Source organism: Coregonus clupeaformis, chromosome 19 (assembly GCF_020615455.1).
Source record: "Coregonus clupeaformis isolate EN_2021a chromosome 19, ASM2061545v1, whole genome shotgun sequence".
Classification (NCBI taxonomy): Eukaryota; Metazoa; Chordata; class Actinopteri; order Salmoniformes; family Salmonidae; genus Coregonus; species Coregonus clupeaformis.
In genome coordinates this window covers 26,539,422-26,563,997 of record NC_059210.1, presented here as the reverse complement: position 1 = coordinate 26,563,997, position 24,576 = coordinate 26,539,422, and the positions used below count along the sequence as shown (strand labels likewise).

At 39.9% G+C, this 24,576-nt stretch overlaps 2 protein-coding genes across 3 annotated transcripts; both read left to right on the top strand.

Moving 5' to 3' along the window:
- The first annotated feature begins 984 nt into the window (after window positions 1–984).
- anpepb (alanyl (membrane) aminopeptidase b) lies at window positions 985–10,163 on the top strand. Its single transcript, XM_041837191.1, has 20 exons — window positions 985–1,626; window positions 1,753–1,895; window positions 2,013–2,161; window positions 2,305–2,431; window positions 2,687–2,841; window positions 3,087–3,200; window positions 3,384–3,527; window positions 5,441–5,506; window positions 5,703–5,768; window positions 5,899–6,086; window positions 6,297–6,373; window positions 7,280–7,413; window positions 7,518–7,573; window positions 7,686–7,833; window positions 7,963–8,054; window positions 8,239–8,349; window positions 8,748–8,915; window positions 9,144–9,284; window positions 9,423–9,504; window positions 9,637–10,163. The coding sequence occupies exons 1-20, from the start codon at window positions 1,010–1,012 to the stop codon at window positions 9,793–9,795; spliced, it is 2,937 nt and encodes a 978-aa protein (XP_041693125.1). The 5' UTR covers window positions 985–1,009; the 3' UTR covers window positions 9,796–10,163.
- Window positions 10,164–11,053: 890 nt separating this feature from the next.
- Window positions 11,054–24,117, top strand: LOC121531760 (aminopeptidase N). 2 transcript variants are annotated; one of them, XM_041837192.1, is made up of 20 exons: window positions 11,054–11,623; window positions 13,581–13,711; window positions 14,246–14,382; window positions 14,610–14,736; window positions 14,842–14,996; window positions 15,081–15,194; window positions 15,366–15,509; window positions 17,230–17,295; window positions 17,542–17,607; window positions 18,143–18,318; window positions 19,918–19,994; window positions 20,140–20,267; window positions 20,352–20,407; window positions 20,506–20,653; window positions 20,770–20,861; window positions 20,959–21,069; window positions 21,225–21,392; window positions 22,530–22,670; window positions 23,299–23,380; window positions 23,634–24,117. In XM_041837192.1, exons 1-20 carry the CDS (start codon window positions 11,091–11,093, stop codon window positions 23,784–23,786), a joined length of 2,805 nt encoding a protein of 934 aa, XP_041693126.1. In that variant the 5' UTR covers window positions 11,054–11,090; the 3' UTR covers window positions 23,787–24,117. The 2 variants fall into 2 exon arrangements, with proteins under 2 accessions (XP_041693126.1, XP_045061086.1); XM_045205151.1 differs by lacking the exon at window positions 11,054–11,623 and adding an exon at window positions 13,141–13,211.
- Window positions 24,118–24,576: the final 459 nt, after the last annotated feature.

The following is a 24,576-nucleotide window of genomic DNA, read 5'->3' as shown; positions in this document are numbered from 1 at the left end:
ACCCAAGGTAGATATTAAAACGATACCCAAGGTGAAGTTTTATGGACTCTTAACTGGAATAACCTGGCTTTATTATCTCAAACTATTGTGAGATCAGGCGCTATATAATGCATCATAAAGACGTGTTGTACAGATTGTCCCTGAGCTGGTTTGATTACATGGTGATTAATTTGTCCTAATACTTCTATCTTATGAGAAAACAAAGGCCTGTTTATTGATTGCACAGTTGAACAGATTAAACAGAACAGATACCCATACTCATCACTAGCAGTAGCAATATCAATCACATCAGCCCAGTCTCCTCTAGTCCTATTGAGGTTTGAGACTTGGCTAAGCTTTTCCGCTCTTTATCTAATCAACTCATTGCATATGACGTTCTGTAATGATTATGTGAAAACTTGACGAACAATAGGATGTAATGACATTTGTCGGAGGCCTTCCACGTGAGGATCATTCTCTTGTGATGAATAACAAGTTATCCTTTCACAATTTTGTTATGTATTCTGGCTTCATACAAATCAAATGTAGTTTTACTGAAGCTGTTGTAAAGACTCAATGAAACTAGAAGCAAGCATGTCTAAAGACATCTAATACCCACAACAACGTGCTTTCAACATCTAAAAGACTGCATTTCTATGTATGATGAATTGGATTAAGTGGTTTAATTACAATATGTGTAATATTTTGTTAGACTGTATTAAATGGTGTTGATATTACATGAACAGTATACCATCTCAAAATTAGCTTTCAATTCTCTTTCATCACCTTTTCTTTGGAACTCCTGTCATGCAGTGGTAATTGTTACTGAGAGGACAATACTGGTTAAATAAATCAAATTAACCTAGATCTGTGACCCCTAAAAGTAACAGTGTGTCTCTGCCTACCAGAGCTATGTCGTGTTAATGGTTGAGCCATTAGTCCTGGTGGGATGAGAGTCCACTGGTGTACCACTATATAAAAAGCTGCACCACATAATCTCTTTTGCTCTGTAGTTTTACGCCAGTTGGACATGGGGGGAGGCTTCTACGTCAGTAAGGTTGCTGGGGTGGTGGGCATTGTGTTTGGTGCAGGGGCAGTGGCCACCATCATTGCGTTGGCAGTCGTTTATTCTCAAGAGGTAGCCAAAAACGAGGCTGTCAGTCCGACTAATGGAGGTTCTACTGTCAAGCCACAGGTCACCACACCTGTCATAACCACAACTGCGCCCTCAAATGAACCATGGGACAAGTACCGTCTCCCAGACACTCTGAAGCCTGACCACTACAACCTGACCCTGTGGCCTCGACTCACCATCAACGCACAAGGCCTCTACATCTTCACAGGGAAATCCTATGTGGTCTTCCAATGTGTGAAGGAGACAGACCTGATCCTCATACACTCCAACAAGCTGAACTACACCAAGTGGGATGATGGCCATCTGGCTAAACTGACTGCTCTCGGTAGCACACCCGCACCAACCATAAAGAAATCCTGGCTACAGCTAACGACTCAGTTCCTGGTATTGGAACTGAATGGCAAGTTAGCTGCAGGAGCATCCTACCAGCTGGACACAGTGTTTGTTGGGGAGCTGGCTGATGACTTGGGAGGCTTTTACAGGAGTGTATATATGGAGGAGGGAGAACAAAAGTAAGTTGTAATGAAGCTTAAACTCTGTAATGCTGATGTAGATTGACTTGATAGATTTCATATTTCATATTTGATTACACCTACATTTGACGAAACAATTCTGAACCATTGTACTGTTTGTCTCAGAGTTGTTGCAACAACTCAAATGCAGCCCACAGATGCCAGGAAAGCCTTCCCCTGTTTTGATGAGCCTGCAATGAAAGCCATCTTCCACATCACACTCCTTCACCCCCCTGAGACAGTGGCCCTGTCCAACGGCATGGAGCATGGTCAGTACTATGAATGTTTAAAGCACGCTTTGGCCATAATACAGAAATGCTGCATTATGATTCTTATCAAAACATCTTCTTATTGTCTGCTCTTCTCTTTTCCTAATTCTTGCTCAGCTCCTGTTCCAGTCAATGAGGTGGGGCCCGAGGGGCCCGTGATTGTTTGGAGGACATCTTTCGACGAAACAAAGAAAATGTCAACATACTTGTTGGCATTTATTGTCAGTGACTATGACTATATTAACAGCACAATAGACAGTGTTCTGGTAATGTATTTTACTTATTCTTTAGAATAACAAAATTCAGTACCATTTTGCCATTTGTCACATTCAAGGGAAAAGCTCATAATGTACTTGTGTCATAAACTCTATGTGGATATAATTGTGTTTGTGATATAAATTGTTTTCAGATCCGGATCTATGCCCGCAAAAAAGCCATTGCTGATGGACAAGGAGAGTACGCCCTCAATACAACAGGACCAATCCTGAAATTCTTCGAAAAATATTACAATGCCACCTACCCTCTGCCAAAGTCAGGTAAGGGTTTTATTTAAGTTTAATTTCTTACATCTTTATAGGTTTTAGATAATAGATTTTTTCCTAGGTTTCAGACACTTCTTTATGGGAAGCTGTATGGTGTCAATTATTTACTGTTAAAACGTAATAACTATTTTGTTCTTAACTCTTATATGGCTTCTGTTAAGTCTTCATTCATGGAGTTATAGTAGCTTTATAGTACCGTATATGGCTGAGAATGTGTTGTCCTTTTTATTGGCTGATTCTTTCTTCCAGACCAGATTGCTTTGCCTGACTTCAATGCTGGAGCAATGGAGAACTGGGGACTCATTACATACAGAGAAACAGCCCTCTTGTACGACCCTAAGATGTCCTCCAATTCAAACAAAGAAAGGATCGCCACCATTATTGCTCATGAACTGGCCCACATGGTATGTGAACTGCATACAGTACTGTACATACAATATACTGTACCTCCCTGTCTTTTCATAAAATGATTTACTGGGTCATGTATTTGATTATACATTTGTGAGTAAATGCAGTTACTGTATGTTTTAGCAATTCATAACCTACTGTATATTATCTTAATGTCTTACGTTAGCTGATTACCTGGGATTGAAGTCAACCTGTTTTGTTTTGAATGGTCTGGTAATTAACATGAATCTCTTCCTTTCAGTGGTTTGGAAACCTTGTGACACTGAGGTGGTGGAATGATCTGTGGCTTAATGAGGGCTTTGCGTCCTACGTAGAATATCTTGGGGCCAATGACGCAGAGCCTGACTGGAATGTTGTAAGTGTTTCAACTATTTTTCCAGCCATCTCAGACCTTCATTTGGACAGCTTTCTGTCATTAATATGATTTTCTTTGGCTGAACAAATTATGAAGACAATGCACATCAATTGTCCACATGGAGTGGACTGGAGAGGTCCCCCTCATTGTCTCAGTGTATAATCATGTCCTTTCCCTCCACAGAAAGACCTGATAGTTCTGGGTGATGTGCACAGGGTGTTTGCAGTAGATGCTCTGGTCTCATCTCACCCCCTGTCCTCCAAAGAGGAGGACATCCAGAAGCCTGAACAAATCAGTGAACTGTTTGATGCCATCTCTTACAGCAAGGTACGCTCAAGTATTTTCTCTGCCATGATCTTTGAAGAACAAATATAAGATTGATATCGACATAATTCAAATAATAAAACATGACTGTAATTGTGTTGCAGACATGAAATGTATATCCTTGATTAATATGATTAATTGATTAATAATATATGGCTATTCATACAGTGCCTTGCAAAAGTATTCATCCCCCTTGGCAACCTGTCATTTAAATTGATTTTTATTTGGATTTCATGTAATGGACATACACAAAATAGTCAAAATTGGTGAAGTGAAATGAAAAAAATAACTTGTTTCAAAAAATTCTAAAAAATAAATAACGGAAAAGTGGTGAGTGCATTTGTATTCACCCCCTTTGCTATGAAGCCCCTAAATAAGATCTGGTGCAACCAATTACCTTCAGAAGTCACATAATTAGTTAAATAAAGTCCACCTGTGTACAATCTAAGTGTCACATGATCTGTCACATGATCTCAGTATATATACACCTGTTCTGAAAGGTCCCAGAGTCTGCAACACCACTAAGCAAGGGACACCACCAAGCAAGTGGCACCATGAAGACCAAGGAGCTCACCAAACAGTTCAGGGACAAAGTTGTGGAGAAGTACAGATCAGCGTTGGGTTATAAAAAAAAACTGAAACTTAGAACATCCCACGGAGCACCATTAAATCCATTATTTAAAAAATGGAAAGAATATGGCACCACAACAAACCTGCCATGAGAGGGCCGCCCACCAAAACTCGAGGACCAGGCAGGGAGGGCATTAATCAGAGAGGCAACAAAGAGACCAAAGATAACCCTGAAGGAGCTGCAAAGCTCCACAGCGGAGATTGGAGTATCTGTCCATAGGACCACTTTAAGCCGTACACTCCACAGAGCTGGGCTTTACGGAAGAGTGGCCAGAAAAAAGCCATTGCTTAAATAAAAAAATAAGCAAACACGTTTGGTGTTCGCCAAAAGGCATGTGGGAGACTCCCCAAATATATGGAAGAAGGTACTCTGGTCAGATGAGACCAAAATTGAGCTTTTTGGCCATCAAGGAAAACGCTATGTCTGGCGCAAACCCAACACCCCTCATCACCCCGAGAACACCATCCCCACAGTGAAGCATGGTGGTGGCAGCATCATGCTGTGGGGATGTTTTTAATCGGCAGGGACTGGGAAACTGGTCAGTGATCCAATTGACATTTTAGTCACTTAGCAGACGCTCTTATCCAGAGCGACTTACAATTAGTGAGTGCATACATTTTTCATACTGGCCCCCCGTGGGAATTGAAGGAATGATGGATGGCACTAAATACAGGGAAATTCTTGAGGGAAACCTGTTTCAGTCTTCCAGAGATTTGAGACTGGGACGGAGGTTCACCTTCCAGCAGGACAATGACCCTAAGCATACTGCTAAAGCAACACTCGAGTGGTTTAAGGGGAAACATTTAAATGTCTTGGAAGGGCCTAGTCAAAGCCCAGACCTCAATCCAATTGAGAATTTGTGGTGTGACTTAAAGATTGCTGTACACCAGCGGAACCCATCCAACTTGAAGGAGCTGGAGTAGTTTTGCCTTGAAGAATGGGCAAAAATCCCAGTGGCTAGATGTGCCAAGCTTATAGAGACATACCCCAAGAGACTTGCAGCTGTAATTGCTGCAAAAGGTGGCTCTACAAAGTATTGACTTTGGGGGGGTGAATAGTTATGCACGCTCAAGTTTTCTGTTTTTTTTTTCATCTTCAAAGTGGTAGGCATGTTGTGTAAATCAAATGATACAAACCCCCCAAAAATCAATTTAAATTCCAGGTTGTTAGGCAACAAAGTAGGAAAAATGCCAAGGGGGTGAATACTTTCGCAAGCCACTGTATATATTAGTTTTAGTTGTATCTATGTCATGTATCGTCATTTGCATTATGTGGCTTTCCACAGGGAGCATCAGTGTTGAGAATGCTCTCTGATTTCCTGTCTGAAGATGTCTTCTCCAAAGGACTCAGCGTATGTACAGTATATTACCATATTATTAATATTTAATAGAGCAAAAATAGTAATCTCTGGCTGTCATAAGAGAAGATTAAGTACAGGGTAGATGTAGTAAAATATGTCAATACATCTATAAGTTCAAAGCAATTATGTTTGTTTATTGTGTTGCTGAATAACGTTTCTGTATATTTTTTCCCCTTTTCTCCCACAGACATACCTGAACACGTTTGCCTATGATAACACAGTGTATACCAACCTCTGGGATCACCTCCAAATGGTACGTTTTCTCTCTATTATTACATAATCAAACCCTGAAACAACAGTAGTGATAACTTGTTTAAACTCATATAAACAAATAAAATATATATATTTGTTTTAACCTTAACGTTTCTTTCCTTCCTCTCTAGGCAGTAAACTCCACTGGCACTGGTGTGTCACTTCCCACCGGCCAAACTGTGCATAGCATCATGAACCGCTGGGTCCTTCAGATGGGTTTCCCAGTGGTCACCATAAACACAGCCACTGGAGAGATCTCCCAGAAGCACTTCCTTCTGGACCCTGCCACTGCGGGGAGTGCACCACCATCTGACTTCAAGTACGTCTGAATAAAAATTAAGAATAATTGCAATCTAAGTTGAGGATTAAACAAATGGTAGCACTTTACTATAGTGTGGGTATACATAACACCTTTCTGAACCAGTCATAACACCTTTATGAGTGTCACAGTATCATTCATAACAACCTTAATCAATACTAATAAAAAACTGTATAGCGCGCAATAACCTAATGATAATGTCCACCCCAGTTATGAGTGGATAGTTCCAATCAGGTGGATGAAGAAGGGAGTTGTACAGCAACAGACATGGCTAGAGAACACAAATGGTACGTATTAGAACCACTGATGATGTGGGAACCTGTCAAATGTATTGTGGTATATTTAAAGCAATAAACATGTTGTGGTGCCATATTCTTTCAATTTTTTAATAATCGATTTAATGGTGCTCCGTGGGATGTTCAAAGTTTCTGATATTTTTTTATAACCCAACCCTGATCTGTACTTCTCCACAACTTTGTCCCTGGCCTGTTTGGAGAGCTCCTTTGTCTTCATGGTGCCGCTTGCTTGGTGGTGCCACTTGCTTAGTGGTGTTGCAGACTCTGGGGCTTTTCAGAACAGGTGTATATGTGGTCCTCAGTAGCTCAATTGGTAGAGCATGGTGCTTGTAACGCCAGGGTAGTGGGTTCGATCCCCGGGACCACCCATACGTAAAAATGTATGCATGCATGACTGTAAGTCGCTTTGGATAAAAGCGTCTGCTAAATGGCATATTATATTATTATTACATTTTTGTCATTTAGCAGACGCTCTTATCCAGAGCGACTTACAGTTAGTGAATACATATATTTTAATTATTATTTTTATCTATTTTTTTTATTTTTTATTTTTTTATACTGGCCCCCCATGGGAAATGAACCCACAACCCTGGCGATGCAAACGCCATGCTCTATCAACTGAGCTACATCCCTACCGGCCATTCCCTCCCCTACCCTGGGCCAATTGTGCGCCGCCCATGAGTCTCCCGGTCGCGGAGGTCTCTAGTGGCACAGTTAGCACTGCGATGCAGTGCCTTAGACCACTGCGCCACTCAGGAGTATTAAACAGTTAATGGATGGAGATGAGGAAAAGTTAAGGGTTACAGTACTACCAAGATAATCTTATCAAAGAGCATTATTTAGATGTAATATGACGATTTGGAAAATGACATGTTGCTTTTGTCCCTAAATATTAAGCTAATAAGCCTGAAATGAGAGTCACTGGGGACGACTGGATTCTGGCCAACCTTAACGTCTCTGGATACTATAGGGTTAACTATGATAACACCAACTGGGAACGTCTCCTTACTGTACTGAACAGCAGTTCTGAGGTAAGCCATTGATGAACACAATCTATTTTCCAAATAATTCTCTAATTAGAAAAAATACAGAAAAAGTAATTCATGCTAATGTTGGTGGTATGGTTTTTGTTTAGTCTATTCCAGTTATCAACAGAGCTCAGTTGGTGGATGATGCTTTTAACCTTGCAAGGTGAGTACATAGTTTACTGTAGGCGTGATATAAAGAGTAATACTTGACATTTTATTCATAAATAGTAGGCCTAGAAGGATTCTCAATTAATTTGTATATTTTCTCTGTAAAGGGCAAAATATATCGACACAACATTAGCCTTGCGAACAACGAAGTATCTCAGAAATGAAAGGGAATATATGCCGTGGGAGTCAGCGCTTGACAACTTGGACTTTTTCTACCTCATGTTTGATCGGAGTGAAGTCTATGGGGATATGCAGGTTGGTTTATTTTCTAGAAAGGCAATGCTGAATAATACAAGGATGTTGCACACAATATTATGGGCAGTATACTAAACAAAAAATGATTGTGAAATTACACTTTTTTTCATGTTTGTTTTGATCTTTTAGGCTTACCTAAAATATCAAGTAGAACCACTTTTTAAGTACTTCGGGGATATCACTGGAAACTGGAGTAAAGTACCCTCTGGACATATGGAACAGTGAGTAGATCAATAGCCTTATATTTCATGATAATAATATTACAATTTATTTTATTTTTGCTTTTACCCTGCCATGTCCAAACAAAAGTAACCTTTGCACAATATCACTATGGCTTACCTAAGCTTGAAGGCCAAGACAATCTCCTTACTCTACTCTCCGCTTACTTGTATTTTCCACCCACAGGTACAACCAGGTGAATGCCATCAGGGTGGCCTGCAGCACTGGTATGGAAGAGTGCCAGATTCTGACTAAAGACTGGTACAGTCAGTGGATGAATGACGCTGCAAACAATCCGTGAGTTCAGTAGGACTTGAATGCAATTCAGATTCATTTCTGAATACCATTACAGATGTAGGATCTTAATCTGAGCCAGTTTGCTACAGTAGGAAAATAATCCTGTAACAACAGGAAATGTAAATTATTATGTGGATTATAATTTTTGTAGGGGTTGATAGATTTTTCGTAAGGGAAAATGACGTCTGAAATGTCTAAATGGAAATGATAAACTTCAGAAGCCATTAGTGTTTTAAATGTGTAAATTAGTACATTTTGTTATTGTAAATGTTTTACATTTCCTCTGCAACAGGGTGATCAAATTAAGATCCTACACCTGTAACAGTGAATATCAAGATCTTTGAGTACCACAAAGCATGATAGATGCTGAAATATTTATATATTTTATATCCTATTAGGATACACCCCAACTTGAGGACGGCAGTGTACTGCAGTGCTATTGCTGCAGGGGGGGCTGCGGAGTGGGAATTTGGTTGGAAGCAGTTCAAGGCTGCCACCATCGCAATTGAGGCAGACAAGCTTCGATCTGCCCTGGCCTGTACCAAGCAGCCCTGGCTACTCAACAAGTGAGTTGAAGTTTATCCAGGCCAGACTAAATATTGTCATGTTAATCTGAAATTGTGATCTGTTATTAGCCCTCCTGTAAGCGTCAGAGAGCAGCAAAGCATTGATTCTCTGCCTGGCATCAAAAGGAGAAATATTAAAACAATGCTTTAAAGCGACGAGTGTGTCTGACATGAATATGAGGTGCTTCAATGCCTCATATTGTCTTTGTACCTCCACGCCACATTTAGGTACCTGGAATACACCCTGGATGCAACCAAAATTCGCAAGCAGGATGCCACCTCTACCATTGTTTACATTGCAAGCAATGTGGTGGGCCAGTCTCTGGCCTGGGACTTTATGAGAGACAGATGGAGTTACATCTTTACTCAGTGAGTTTGAGCTTTTAACACATATTGTATTGATTGTTTCATTTTCAAAGTAATTATTTGTCACATTTGGTACACTGATATTTGATCTAACTCTTCACTAGATGCTGTTCTCTAACTTGACCTCTTCTTCTGTCATAGGTACGGTGGTGGGTCTTTCTCCTTCTCCAATCTCATCAATGGTGTGACCAAGAGGTTCTCAACAGAATTTGAGCTCAAACAGGTAAAATGAAAGCTTAGGGGATTTTTCAGCACGTATTGCTCAAAATGTTTGTATTGGAATACTATGTGGACCCTGAATATTGAGGTTTCTATACTATACAATATAAGTTCATGTTTCTCTTCGCTGTCACAGCTCAAGCAATTCCAGGCGGACAACTCTGAGGTTGGCTTTGGCTCAGGTACCTTGGCAGTTTCACAGTCCATTGAGAGGACAACAGCTAACATCAAATGGGTGGCAGAGAACAAGGACAGAGTGCAGGCATGGTTTAAAGGAGAGGCTCCTACATCATAAGGGTCACATGGAGAAACAAACACCTGTCCATTTACTTATTTTCTAAGACCTATCCAAAAGCTATGTTCCCTGTGTCTCTTTAACAGTTAAGGACAATTTTGATTCTAAAGCTATCCTGCCACTTAATCAGAAATACTATGTATGAATTTAAATATGCTTTTTCTAGCAAAGACTAAATACATTTTGATACATGCCTGCATGCTGAATAACTTTTTTTTGAAGGTTATTTTTTATCATAGTATATTTTGCTTAAGTCAATACTGTTAATATTTGTAGATATTTGAAGACAGTAACTGTCTACAATGCTGATTTGTTATAAAACACTGTGGTTTATTGTTGTGAAAATAATACACTTGTTTTACACTGCATTGTTTTTTGTAATTGTGCTTCTTATGGACTTTTACATTACTGGAAATAAACTGTTCTCCTTATAAAAAGGGAATACATCATTCTATGATAATCAGAGGACTATCACTCTGAAATAGTCACTGGACAAACAGATTTGATTACAGTAGATATGGTATCAAGTGCATCTAAGTATAGTGTAACACGTATTGTAATTACTCATTACAAATCAAATCAAATCAAATGTTATTTGCCACATGCGCCGAATACAACAGGTGTAGACCTTACAGTGAAATTCTTACTTACAAGCCCTTAACCAACAATGCAGTTTTAAGAAAAATAAGTGTTAAGTAAAAAATTGATAAATACAAAATAAAAAATAATTAAAGAGCAGCAGTAAAATAACAGTAGCGAGGCTATATACAGGGGGTACGTGTACAGAGTCAATGTGCGGGGGCACAGGTTAGTCGAGGTAATTGAGGTAATATGTACATGTGGGTAGAGTTAAACAACACTGTACTCACAGCAAAAACTCTAAACCCTAACCTTAGCTCTAACCTGAGTAGAGTGTAAAAATGGGATTACAATACTTGTTACACCATAATTACAGAAATAGTAATATAAAGTGTAAAAACAAATACAAATTCAATGGGTTGCCTAGAAGTATTTTGCACTTTTCCCACAAAACTATTGTATGTCTGTGATTTCACATCTGTCATACCTGCTATGGTGATCGATGAATGTGTAAAAATGCCAGTTGCTTATCGAACAACAGAATAAAAGGTTATTACCGCCCATTTTTCTCTCTTATCATCTGCTTTTAGTTGATAGTTATCAGCAACTCCCACCCACAAAAGCTACTACTAAATAGATCATCCATTAATTTGAATGGGAAGCACTGGTCTCAGTTCAGCCCTCTCACTTGGTGCGTGCTGAGACTCCTCTAGGACATGGAGAAATCCTGCAAAATCAGCAAGTTCTTTATTTTCTGCGTTGTGCTGGGAGTCCTCTCTGTGGCGACCATTGTTACATTGTGGGCTATTGCACTGACAGATAGCGTAGAGGTCGTCGCCCCATGGGACAGGTACCGTCTCCCAGACACCCTGAAGCCTGACCACTACAACCTGACCCTGTGGCCTCGACTCACCGTCAACGCACAAGGCCTCTACATCTTCACAGGGGAATCCTATGTGGTCTTCCAATGTGTGAACGAGACAGACCTGATCCTCATACACTCCAACAAGCTGAACTACACCAAGTGGGATGATGGCCATCTGGCTAAACTGACTGCTCTCGGTAGCACACCTGCACCAACCATAAAGAAATCCTGGCTACAGCTAACGACTCAGTTCCTGGTATTGGAACTGAATGGCAAGTTAGCTGTTGGAGAATCCTACCAGCTGGACACAGTGTTTGTTGGGGAGCTGGCTGATGACCTAGCAGGTTTCTATAGGAGTGAATATGAAGAAGATGGTGTTAAAAAGTGAGTAAATTGAATCTTCACTGTGATAATAGTGGCATGTAGCCTAGCGGTTAAGTGTGTTGGGCCAGTAACCGTAAGCTCACTGGTTCGAATCCCGGAGCCAACTAGGTGAAATATATGTTGACGTGCTCTTGAGCAATCTAATAAGCATAATACAAAAATCTACATAACAATCTGTCAGTTTAAGCTAGATATATCTGTTTTGTTGCATTGGATGCGTCTCAATCCACCGCATCCGCTTATGTCGCACTTCAGTATCTGCGGTGAAAGCTGACAGAGTTAGAGTGATGTTTGTCAGACCATGAGACATCTCGAAAATCGGTCTTCTCACAAAATTGTCTGTAATGTCAGGCCAACGACCCATTTATGGAAAGATGAGACTCTCACGAACACGATGGTGTTCTCCGTTTTGCTGTACAACCTCCACAAGTGTCAGGAGTCGGTACAGCCGATCTGCCAACTTCTGTCTGATATGTGTGTAGCCCAAACGTCGTTTATTTTGCTACAGGCCTCACAAGACTCGTCTGAAGGTCCCCGGGTACCAGTTGAAAAAATTTACGGAAACATATATGGAGACTGTTTAATGCCAAAAATATGGGGTTAAATACATGTTAAAAAACAACAACAAATGTTTCCTGATCTTTCTTATATTTCTCAGATAAAGGAGAGACATTTCAGAACAAACTTCCTTTTGATATTTTTGGGGACTATCTGTTGTTCCATGCAGTGAATCTGTTATTCAATGCATTTGTATGGGCTAATCAGTAAGGCCAAAAATAATCAAATAATTTGTTAATTTTTTTTTTGATACTTCAAGGGGTCTTAAAATTAAAAATCAAATAAAAAAAATAAAAAAAATTGGTCATTTAGCAGACGCTCTTATCCAGAGCGACTTACAGGAGCAATTAGGGTTAAGTGCCTTGCTCAAGGGCACATCGACAGGTTTTTCACCTAGTCGGCTCGGGGATTAGAACCAGCGACCTTTCGGTTACTGGCACAACGCTCTTAACCACTAAGCTACCTGATGATCCTTGGTATGACCTTCTTAAAACAATTCCATATAGCTTATTATAAACTGGGTGGTTCTAGCCCTGAATGCTGATTGGCTGACAGCCGTGGTATACCACGGGTATGACAAAACATTTATTTGTACTGCTCTAATTACGTTGGTAACCAGTTTATAATAGCAATAAGGCACCTCGGGGGTTTGTGATATATGGCCAATATACCACGGCTAAGGGCAGTGTCCAGGCACTTCGCGTTGCGTCATGCCCCGTCAGGCCTTATTGCTTAAGTAACCCCTCCCCCCTGGCTTAGACAGGGCTTAGACTCTGACGGGTTAACCCTATTTGCTCCTGTCACTCTGGATAATATTTTCTTCCATTTCTCACAGCACTTTATCAGTACTCAGTGTCATACTGCATTGACAACTCTAATAGGTTAGATAAACTCAGTCATATCTAATCATTTACATTGTTCAGCAAAAGTGTGTATCGTAAATATGTAAAACTCAAGAGGTGGGTTTCCACTGAAAAACAGGAACCTGATGTTTTTTTCCCACAGTGAAACAGGAAGTAGCTTCAGAGCAGTGAGTAATTAGGCTTCCTTTTAAATGTCCCAGACACTGTTTGTTTATAAACCTTTGAACAACAAGACACAGATACTCAACTATGTAAAAGTATGCATATCATGAATCTTGTCTCATTTAACATTTACATTTAAGTAATTTAGCAGACGCTCTTATCCAGAGCGACTTACAAATTGATGCATTCAACTTAGGATAGCCAGTGGGACAACCACTCCCTTTTTTCCCCCTTTTTCTTTTTGGAATGTTCATCTAAATGGTATAACCTCACAGGTGGTGCACCTAATAATCGTGATGTATTATGTTGAATGCAGCAGAGCTTTTTTCCATGCTCAGACTCAGTAATAATCAAACTATGCTTGTCCTTCACAGGGTTGTAGCTACATCTCAGATGCACCCTACTCACACCAGGAAAACGTTCCCCTGTTTTGATGAGCCTGCGATGAAGGCCATCTTCCACATCACACTCCTCCATCCCCATGGGACTGTGGCCCTGTCAAATGGCAAGGAGCAATGTTGGTTAAAACGGCTATATGCCATCCAAACATAGCCTTAGTTTCCAGGAATCACTGAGTATTTAAAGCTGCAATATGTAACCTTTTGGGCGATCCGACCAAATGCACATAGAAATCTGAGTTATATATATGTCATTCTCATTGAAAGCAGGTCTAAGAAGTGGTAGATCTGTTCTATGTGCGCTATTTCTATGCATCCCAATCTTAAATGTAGTTTTTGCATCTTTTACTTTCGGTTTTGTACACCAGCTTCAAACAGCTGAAAATCTAATATTTTTGGTTATGAAAAAGTGGTTTAGATGTTACAATGATTCTCTACACTATGCATTGCTTGTTCGTCACATAAACTGAAATTAGGCGAACTATTCAAATTTTAGCAACCAGGACATGGCGGAGTGATTTCTTCATATTGCACCTTTAAACTAAATACAGTATTATGTTACTGTTTTTACTGAAACCATTTGACAGTCCTTCTTTCAAAGGATCAGATTGTCCTGACAATCTGTTTCTGCTCTTCTTTAGAAATACTTAACGTCACTGTAAACACAGAGTCTGTCACACAGACCAGATTTGAGCCAACCAAGAGCATGTCAACATACCTCCTGGCCCTGATTGTCTGTGACTATTCAAATATCAGCGCTCAGGAGAGAAATATTCAGGTAATGAAATCAACTCGATATTTGCATAATTTCAAATGCAGTAAAAACAATCATATAATGTATGCTCTTGCTGAACCTGTGGATGTATCGTGTACTTTCTCGACAGTAATCTAACCAGTGATAGTTCTTGTCCATGTTGGGTGGGTGTTTACAGTACAAAGTGTACTGTAAGTGTTTATATCAGTAAGAGTTGTGATTGGAATAAATCTCCTGGCCTGTCTGCGCAGATTCGGATCTGGGCTCGTAGAAAAGCCATCAGTGAAGGACATGGAGAATATGCCCTCAGTTTAACAGGACCAATCCTGTCCTTTTTTGAGGTGTATTACAATACCACCTACCCTCTCTCCAAATCAGGTAAGATTTTAAATTGACCACGTGATTTGCAGGTGACATCATCATGATCTGTGTTGGAAAATAACAAAATCATTTTTGAATTTCTTTTCAAACATCCCTGTATAGACCAGATTGCCCTTCCTGACTTCTATTTTGGGGCCATGGAGAATTGGGGACTAGTTACCTACAGGGAAACAAATCTCCTTTACGATCCTTTAACATCCTCCAATGGAAACAAGGAGAGAACAGCCACCATCATTGCACATGAACTTGCTCACATGGTAGGATACAGTCCAGAGAATCAGACTATCATTGCTGTTCTTAAAAAGTTTACTTCAAACATTACTTTCATTTTTATCTGTCAGTGGTTTGGAAATCTAGTGACCCTGAGATGGTGGAATGAAGTCTGGCTGAATGAGGGCTTTGCATCCTATGTGTCTTATCTTGGGGCTGATTATGCTGAATCCACTTGGAACGTGGTAAGGTTTCCCATTAAAGACAAGACACCCATCCATCCCCTCCCGTTAGCATTTTGTAAAGAGGTGATAGTAGTGCAAAATGTGACTAGTAATCTACCTTTCTGTGTAAGAGCAGTCACTGAAAGTCACAACATCTAGAGTATACTACAGCCCTATCTTTTTCCTCCACAGAAAGACCTCATAGTTCTTGATGAAGTGCACAGGGTGTTTGCAGTGGATGCCCTGGCCTCCTCTCACCCCCTGTCCTCCAAAGACGATGACATCCAGAAGCCTGAGCAAATCAGTGAGCAGTTTGATGCCATCTCTTACAGCAAGGTAAACATAAGACAATACGAACTCAGTCAAAATATTAATGTACAGTGCCTTCAGGAAGTACTCATACCCCTTGATTTATTCCACATTTTTTTGTGTTACAGCCTGAATTCAACATTTATTAAAATAAAACAAATCTCACCCATCTACACACAATACCCCATAATGCCAAAGTAAAAACCTGTTTTTAGAAAGCACCTTGGCAATGATTACACCTGTGAGTCTTTCTTGGTAAGTCTCTAAGAGCTTTCCACACCTGGATTGTGCAACATTTGCACATTATTCTTTCCAAATTCTTCAAGCTCTATCAAATTGGTTGTTGGTCAATGCTAGACAACCATTTTCAGGTCTTGCCATAGATTTTCAAGTAGATTTAAGTCAAAACTGTAACTCGGCCACTCAGGAACATTCACGGTCTTCTTGGTAAGCAACTCCAGTGTAGATTTGTTTTAGGTAATTGTCCTGGTAAAATGTGAATTTGTCTCCCAGTGTCTGTTGGAAAGCAGACTGAACCAGGTTTTCCTCTAGGATTTTGCCTGTGCTTAGCTCTATTCCAATTATTTTTATAGCTCCCTAGTCCGTGCCGATGACAAGCATGCCCATAACATGATGCAGCCACCACCATGCTTGAAAATATGAAGAGTGGTATTCAGTGATGTGTTGTGTTGGATTTGCCCCAAACATAACACTTTTTATTCAGGACATAATGTTTATTTCATTGCCACATTCTTTGCAGTATTACTTTAACTACAATGTTATCGATCCATCCTCAGTTTTCTCCTATCACAGCCATTAAACTCAGTAACTGTTTTAACGTCACAATTGGCCTCATGGTGAAATCCCTGAGCGGTTTCCTTCCTCTCCGGCAAATGAGTTAGGAAGGACAACTGTATATTTGTAGTGACTGGGTGTATTGATACACCATCCAAAGTATAATTAATAACTTAACCATGCTCAATGTCAGCTTTTTTTTTTTTTTTACCCATTTACCAATAGGTGCCCTTCTTTGCGAGGCATTCGAAAACCTCCCTGGTCTTTGTGGTTGAATCTGTGTTTGAAATTCACTGCTCAACTGAGGGACCTTACAGATAATTGTATGTGTGGGGTACAGAGATGAGGTAGTCATTCAAAAATTATGTTAAACACTATTATTGCACACAGAGTACATGCAACTTATTATGTGACTTGTTAAGCAAATTTTTTCTCCTGAACTTATTTAGGCTTGCCATAACAAAGATGTTGAATACTCATTGACTCAAGACATTTCAGCTTTTCATTTCTAATTAATTTGTAAACAATTCTGAAAACATAATTGCACTTTGACATTGTGGAATTATGCAGTAGATGCCAGTGGCATGGAGCTTCCTGGTACAGTGCATGACATCATGAACTGCTGGGTCCTTCAGATGGGCTTCCCAGTGGTCACCATAAACACACACACAAGCACTTCCTACTGGACTCTGATTGTGTGGGGAGTGTACCACCATCTGACTTTTGCCAGTGACAAAAAAAATCTAAATGTAATACATTTTAAATTCAGGCTGTAACACAACAAAATGTGGAAAGATACAAGGGGTTTGCATACATTCTGAAGGCACTGTATGTGTTAATGTGGTGTTGTGAATGATGGATGTTCTACAACCTATACTCTTTATATTCTCTGTTTCATTATATATGTTCTGAAAGCATTTTATTTTTCATCCATTTTGAACTCTCTCTACAGGGGGCATCAGTGTTGAGAATGCTGTCAGATTTTCTAACTGAACCAGTCTTCGTCCAAGGACTAAGTGTATGTATTTGTTACTGTCCCAAGGCACTGCTACAGCCCAGTTACTGTAGGATCTTCTCTTGATATGATACACATTTATCATAGTTACGTTAAGCATTAAGGAATGCTGTTTGTATAGTGTGTGAGAGGAAAAAAAGTGAGTAGACCCCATGGGCTCTGTGTTGGAAGTGAATTTCTCATTATTCACTCTAGAATACATTGCCTATGATTAATGGTTCTAAGTGCAGAATCCATATTTTTCTCTAGAGCTACCTGAATCACTTCGCCTACGATAACACAGTGGGGACAGACCTTTGGGATCATCTACAACGAGTAAGTTCCTTAGAAACAATCAATAGTGTGCATTGGCTATTCCTATTTTCAGCTAGTTACTTTGTACTGTTGGAATTAATGATGAATCTGTGGCAGTACTACACATTCCGTCAGATATTATGTGTGCCTTTACAGCAGCAAATGATCCTGACCGAGCTCACATTCCATTTACAGTCATATCAATGAGATTGTGGACTTTACCCCCGCACATTGACTTGGTACCGGTACCCCCCTGTATATAGCCTCGTTATTGTTATTTTATTGTTGCTCTTTTATTTTTACTTTAGTTTATTTAGTAAATATTTGTCTTACTTTTATTTTTCTTAAAACTGCATTGTTGGTTAAGAGCTTGTAAGTAAGCATTTCACGGTAAGGTCTACACCTGTTGTATTCGACGCATGTGACAAATACAATTTGATTTGATTTGATTAGATTTTGACTTCTGAATTATAGCTATAATGAAAATGCTGCCCTCCTATGGTTCAGGGAAAATAACACTCTCTCTAATCAATCTCCTGTGTGTCTCCCTCTCTAGGCAGTAGATGCCAGTGACATGGAACTTCCTGGTACTGTGCATGACATCATGAACCGCTGGGTCCTTCAGATGGGCTTCCCAGTGGTCACCATAAACACAGCCACTGGACAGATCACCCAGGAGCACTTCCTTCTGGACCCTGATTCTGTGGGGAATGTACCACCATCTGACTTCAAGTTCGTCTGAGTAGTCTGGAGAGACATACAGCACCAGTCAAAAGTTTGGACACACCTACTCATTCCAGGGTTTTTCTTAATTTTTACTATTTTCTACATTGTAGGATAATAGTGAAGACATCAAAACTATGAAATAACACATATGGAATCATGTAGTAACCAAAAAAGTTTGAAACAAATCATGATACATTTTATATTTGAGATTCATCAAAGTAGCAACCCTTTGCCTTGATGACAGCTTTGCACACTCTTGGCATTCTCTCAACCAGCTTCATGAGGTAGTCACCTGGAATGCATTTCAATTAACAGGTGTGCCTTATTAAAAGTTAATTTGTGGAATTTCTTAATGCGTTTGAGCCAATCAGTTGTGTTGTGACAAGGTAGGGCTGATACAGAAGATAGCCCTATTTGTTAAAAGACCAAGTCCATATTATGGCAAGAACAGCTCAAATAAGCAAAGAGAAACAACAGTCCATCATTACTTTAAGACATGAAGGTCAGTCAATACGGAACATTTCAAGAACTTTGAAAGTTTCTTCAAGTGCAGTCGCAAAAACCATCAAGCGCTATGATGAAACTGGCTCTCATGAGGACCGCCACAGGATAGGAAGACCCAGAGTTACCTCTGCTGCAGAGTTCATTAGAGTTAACTGCACTTCAGATTGCAGCCCAAATAAATGCTTCACAGAGTTCAAGTAACAGACACATCTTGACTTGCTTGGGCCAATAAACACGAGAAATTGACATTAGATCAGTGGAAATCTGTGCTTTGGTCTGATGAGTCCAAATGTGAGATTTCTGGTTCCAACCGCCGTGTCTTTGCGAGACGCAGAGTAGGTGAACGGATGATCTCCGCATGTGTGGTTCCCACCGTGAAGCATGAAGGAGGAGATGTGATGGTGTGGGGGTGCTTTGCTAGTGACACTGTCTGTGATATATTTAGAATTCAAGGCACACTTAACCTGCATGGCTACCACAGCATTCTGCAGCGATACGCCATCCAATCTGGTTTGCGATTAGTGGGACTATAATTTGTTTTTCAACAGGACAATGACCCAAAACACACCTCTAGGCTGAGTAAGGCTATTTGACCAAGGAGAGTGATGGAGTGCTGCATCAGATGATCTGGCCTCCACAATCACCCGACCTCAACCCAATTGAGATGGTTTGGGATGAGTTGGACCGCAGAGTAAAGGAAAAGCAGCCAACAAGTGCTCAGCATATGTGGGAACTCCTTCAAGACTGTTGGAAAAGCATTCCTCATGAAGCTGGTTGAGAGAATGCCAAGAGTGTGCAAAGCTGTCATCAAGGCTACTTTGAAGAATCTCAAATATAAAATATATTTAGATTTGTTTAACACTTTTTTGGTTACTACATGATTCCATATGTGTTATTTCATAGTTTTGATGTCTTCACTATTATTCTACAATGTAGAAAATAGTACAAATAAAGAAAAACCCTTGAATGAGTAGGTGCGTCCAAACTTTTGACTGGTACTGTATATGTAATGAGAATGGTCACAGCATTTTCATGTATTACATATGTATGAAAAATATTATAATATTATAATAAAAAAGCCCAGTTCATTTTGGTGCCTAGGTACGAGTGGATAGTACCAATCAAATGGATGGTTGCAGGAGTGGTTCAGAAAGCGATATGGCTGCTTGAGAAAGAGGGTACGGATACAGAAAACCTCTTCACTAGTGCCGTCTGTAGAAAACTGTGGCCGAACATGAAAACATAAAATAGTCAGATGAAATAACATGCAGATTTGATCTACTATCCGTAGCTTCATTGTCATGAATTCATTTCCCCCCTCAGCTATAAACAATAAGTTGACACGTGGTCAGTGGGTACTAGCCAACATCAATGTGACTGGATACTACAGGGTTAACTATGACCTTGGCAACTGGGAACGTCTCCTCTTCCAACTGAGCACTAATCATCAGGTAAAATGAAAAACTGAATCATCAGATTTTGTTTGAAGGGTATTACTGTTATTTTTCTTCAATGAAACAATTATTTTCTTGCAGGTCATACCAGTTATCAACAGGGCACAACTTGTGGATGATGCTTTTAATCTGGCAAGGTTGGGGTTTTGACGTTTTTGAACCACCACAATATCACAAAGTGTTACGTGCATCATATTTTGGTGATTGTATTTCTAACCCTTATGTCCCTACACAGGGCAAAGTTCATTCCCACAATATTAGCTCTGAAAACGACAAAATACCTCTCCAAAGAAATTGAATATATACCGTGGGAGTCGGCTCTGGACAATTTGGATTATTTCTACCTCATGTTTGATCGCACTGAGGTCTATGGGACTATGCAGGTAGAATGTCATATAATTTGTGACAATTACACATATGAGATATTTTAAGACTGATATAGATATACTGATCTCACTTTAATAGATAAGTAGCATCTTATTCTCTGTCCTTGTCATAGGATTATGTGAAGAATCTAGTGACACCCCTTTTTCAACACTTCAAGACTATTACTGCAAACTGGAGTAAAGTGCCTGATGGGCATACAGACCAGTGAGTGGAATGACCCAGAGCATTGATATGGTCTGTTTGATGTGGTATGAAAGGAGTATAAGGCTTTATAATAACAAGGAATACCTTTCACTTCCAGGTACAACCAGGTGAATGCCATTAGGATGGCCTGTAGCACGGGACTGGTTGAGTGTCAGAATCTGACTAAAGGCTGGTACAGTCAGTGGATGGCTGACCCTGACAACAATCTGTGAGTTCATATAGGTTATTCATTGATTTTTAAACTATAGGAATTATCTGGTATAAATAATTTAGCCTATACTACAGTATATCTGGAATTTTTGCTTTGTTTTCAACAACAAAGAATACTACCCTGTAACAACAACGTAAAACATTTGATATCAGGATACATCCTAATTTGAGGACGACAGTGTACTGCAGTGCCATTGCAGCAGGCGGGGCTGCAGAGTGGGATTTTGGTTGGAACATGTTCAAGAATGCCACTATTGCAAGCGAAGCAGACAAACTGATGTCATCTCTGGCATGTACTAAGGACCATGAACTTCTGAATAAGTAGGTTACATCTGGTTATTTTGTTAAGGTACTATTAGACATTCAGTGCATTCGGAAAGTATTCAGACCACTTGACTTTTCCCACATTTTGTTACGTTACATCCTTATTCTTAAATGTATTAAATCGTTTTTTTTCCCTCATCTACACACAATACCCTATAATGACAAAGCAAAAACTGTTTTTTAGAAATGTTTGCAAATGTACTAAAAATAAAAAGATCACATTTACATATTCAGACCCTTTACTCAGTACTTTGTTGAAGCACCTTTGGCAGCGATTACAGCCTTGAGTCTTCTTGGGTATGACGCTACAAGCTTGGCAAACCTGTATTTGGGGAGTTTCTCCCATTCTTCTCTGCAGATCCTATCAAACTCTGTCAGGTTGGATGGGGAGCGTCGCTGCACAGCTATTTTCAGGTCTCTCCAGAGATGTTAGATCGGGTTCAAGTCTGGGCTCTGGCTGGGCCACTCAAGGACATGCAGAGAAGCCACCCCCCGAAGCCACCCTTGCGTTGTCTTAGCTGTGTGCTTAGGGTCGTTGTCCTGTTGGAAGGTGAACCTTCGCCCCAGTCTGAGGTCCTGAGCACTCTGGAGCAAGTTTTCATCAAGGATCTATCAATACTTTGCTCCGTTCATCTTTGCCTCGATCCTGACTAGTCTCCCAGTCCCTGCCGCTGAAAAACATCCCCACAGCATGATGCTGCCACCACCATGCTTCACCGTAGGGATAGTGCCAGGTTTCCTCCAGACTTTGTGCTTGGCATTCAGACCAAAGAGTTCAATCTTGGTTTCATCAAACCAGATAATCTTATTTCTCATGGTCTGAGAGTCTTTAGGTGCCTTATGTAAATAAGGTATTTGTTTTTAATTTGTAATACATTTGCAAAAATTTCTAAAAACCTATTTTCACTTTGTCATTTGTGTGTAGATTGCTGAGGATTTTATTTTATTTCATCCATTTTAGAATAAGGCTGTAACGTAACAAAATGTGGAAAAAGTCAAGGGGTCTGAATACTTTCCGAAGGCACTGTATCATATTGAACTGTTGTTTTCGCTTTCCATTGTCTTCATATTGACAAATACAGTCAATTATAACAATCTGTCTAAATGTATCAATACTCTATGGACTCAATTCAGGTACCTGAGATACACATTGGATTCAGACAAAATCCGTAAGCAGGATGCAACGTCTGTCATTGTGTACATCTCCAGTAATGTTGAAGGTCAAACATTGGCTTGGGACTTTGTGACACAGAACTGGGAGTACATGTTCACACAGTAAGTTGTACCCCCAAAAGGCACTTCTATCAGTAAACCAAATACACTGAGTGTACAAAACATTAGGAACACCTTCCTAATATTGAGCTGCACCCCCTTTTGCCCTCAGATCAGCCTCAATTCGTCTGGGCATGGACCTCTACAAGGTGTCCAAAGCGTTCCACAGGGATGCTGGCCCATGTTGACTCACATGGGCCACAGTTGTGTCAAGTTGGCTGGATGTCCTTTGGGTGGTGGACCATTCTTGATACACACGGGAAACTGTTGAGCGTGAAAAACCCAGCAGTGTTGCAGTTCTTGACACAAACCGGTGCGCCTGGCACCTACTAACATACTCCGTTCAAAGGCACTTAAATATTTTGTTGTGCCCATTTACCCTCTGAATGGCACACATACAATCCATGTCTCAATTGTCTCAATCCTTCTTGAACCTTTCTCCTCCCCTTCATCTACACTGATTGAAGTGGATTTGACAAGTGACTTCTATAAGGGATCACAGTTTTCAAATGGATTCACCTGGTCAGTCTATGTCATGGAAAGAGCAGGTGTTCTTAATGTTTTGTACACTCAGTGTATACTTGGTTTGTGTGTATGGACATTATGAACTTGTAATTGTCATATTTCCTAGGTATGGTGTTGGATCCTTCTCATTTGCCAACCTTATAAGTGGTGTGACAATGAGATTCTCAACTAAAACTGAACTTGAACAGGTAATGTTTTAATTGAAGTGTTTAAATGACTGGATATACAGTACTTCCTTTAGTTGCACTGTTAATAAATAGCTTACATTATAAAGAATTGTACTGATTATATTTGTATTGTACTGATTATATGTGGTTTATTATATTTAATTTAACCCTTATTTTACCAGGCAAGTTGACTGAGAACACATTCTCATTTACAGCAACGACCTGGGGAATAGCTACTAAGAGTAAAATGTAACTTTGTTTTTCATGATGTCAGCTCCAGAAATTCAAGGAGGACAACTCTGAGATTGGTTTTGGCTCAGGGACCTTGGCATTGGAGCAGGCCACCGAGAGAACTACAGCCAATATCAAATGGGTGGATGAGAACAAGAAGGAAGTGTGGGACTGGTTCTTGAGTGAGACTGCCTAAAAAACCCTCAATGCTTTGGTTGTCCAACAGGCTTAAATATGTTATTTTACTATGGAAGAAAAGTGCTTGGATTATTTGCTGGGTTTTAATTTTATGTTAAAGGTCCAATGCAGCAGTTTTTATCTCAATATCAAATCATTTCTGGGTCACAATTAAGTACGTTGCTGTGATTGTTTTCAATTAAAATGGTCAAAAATAAAAATAGCTTCTTAGCAAAGAGCAATTTCTCAAGAAATAATTTTGCTAGCACTGTCTGGAAGTGGTCTGAGTGGGGAGGGGAAAACTGAAAACTAGCTGTTATTGGCAGATAGGTTTGGAACTCTGTTTCTTATTGGTCTATTAACAAATGTACAGCCTGGTGATGTCACCAGGCAGACCAAAACGCCATCCCACCAAAACAGGCTGACATTTCAGGTGGTCTTTTCAAACAGCTCTTACACTAAAAGGGCATTATCATAATTTTCACAATTTCACAGAATTATTCCAACCTCGTAGTGTGGAAACATATATAAAACACAGGAAAATCACATTTTTGACTGCACTGGGCTTTTAAATCAGAAATGTTGGGGTTAAGGTCGGCTACTTCCTGGTGATTACATTTAGTCAATATTCAATATTTTTCTCTGTGGATCATACTGCAATTTCCCAGAGCACAATAATGTTATGAGTATCTATGAACTTCTATTATTTTAGAGTTTCAGAGAGATAATTTATATTATATGCTATTTTGTTGAAAAACAATAAACGTCCGTTAACCTGGCCATTACAAAAAGGTTGTCAAACTGTCATG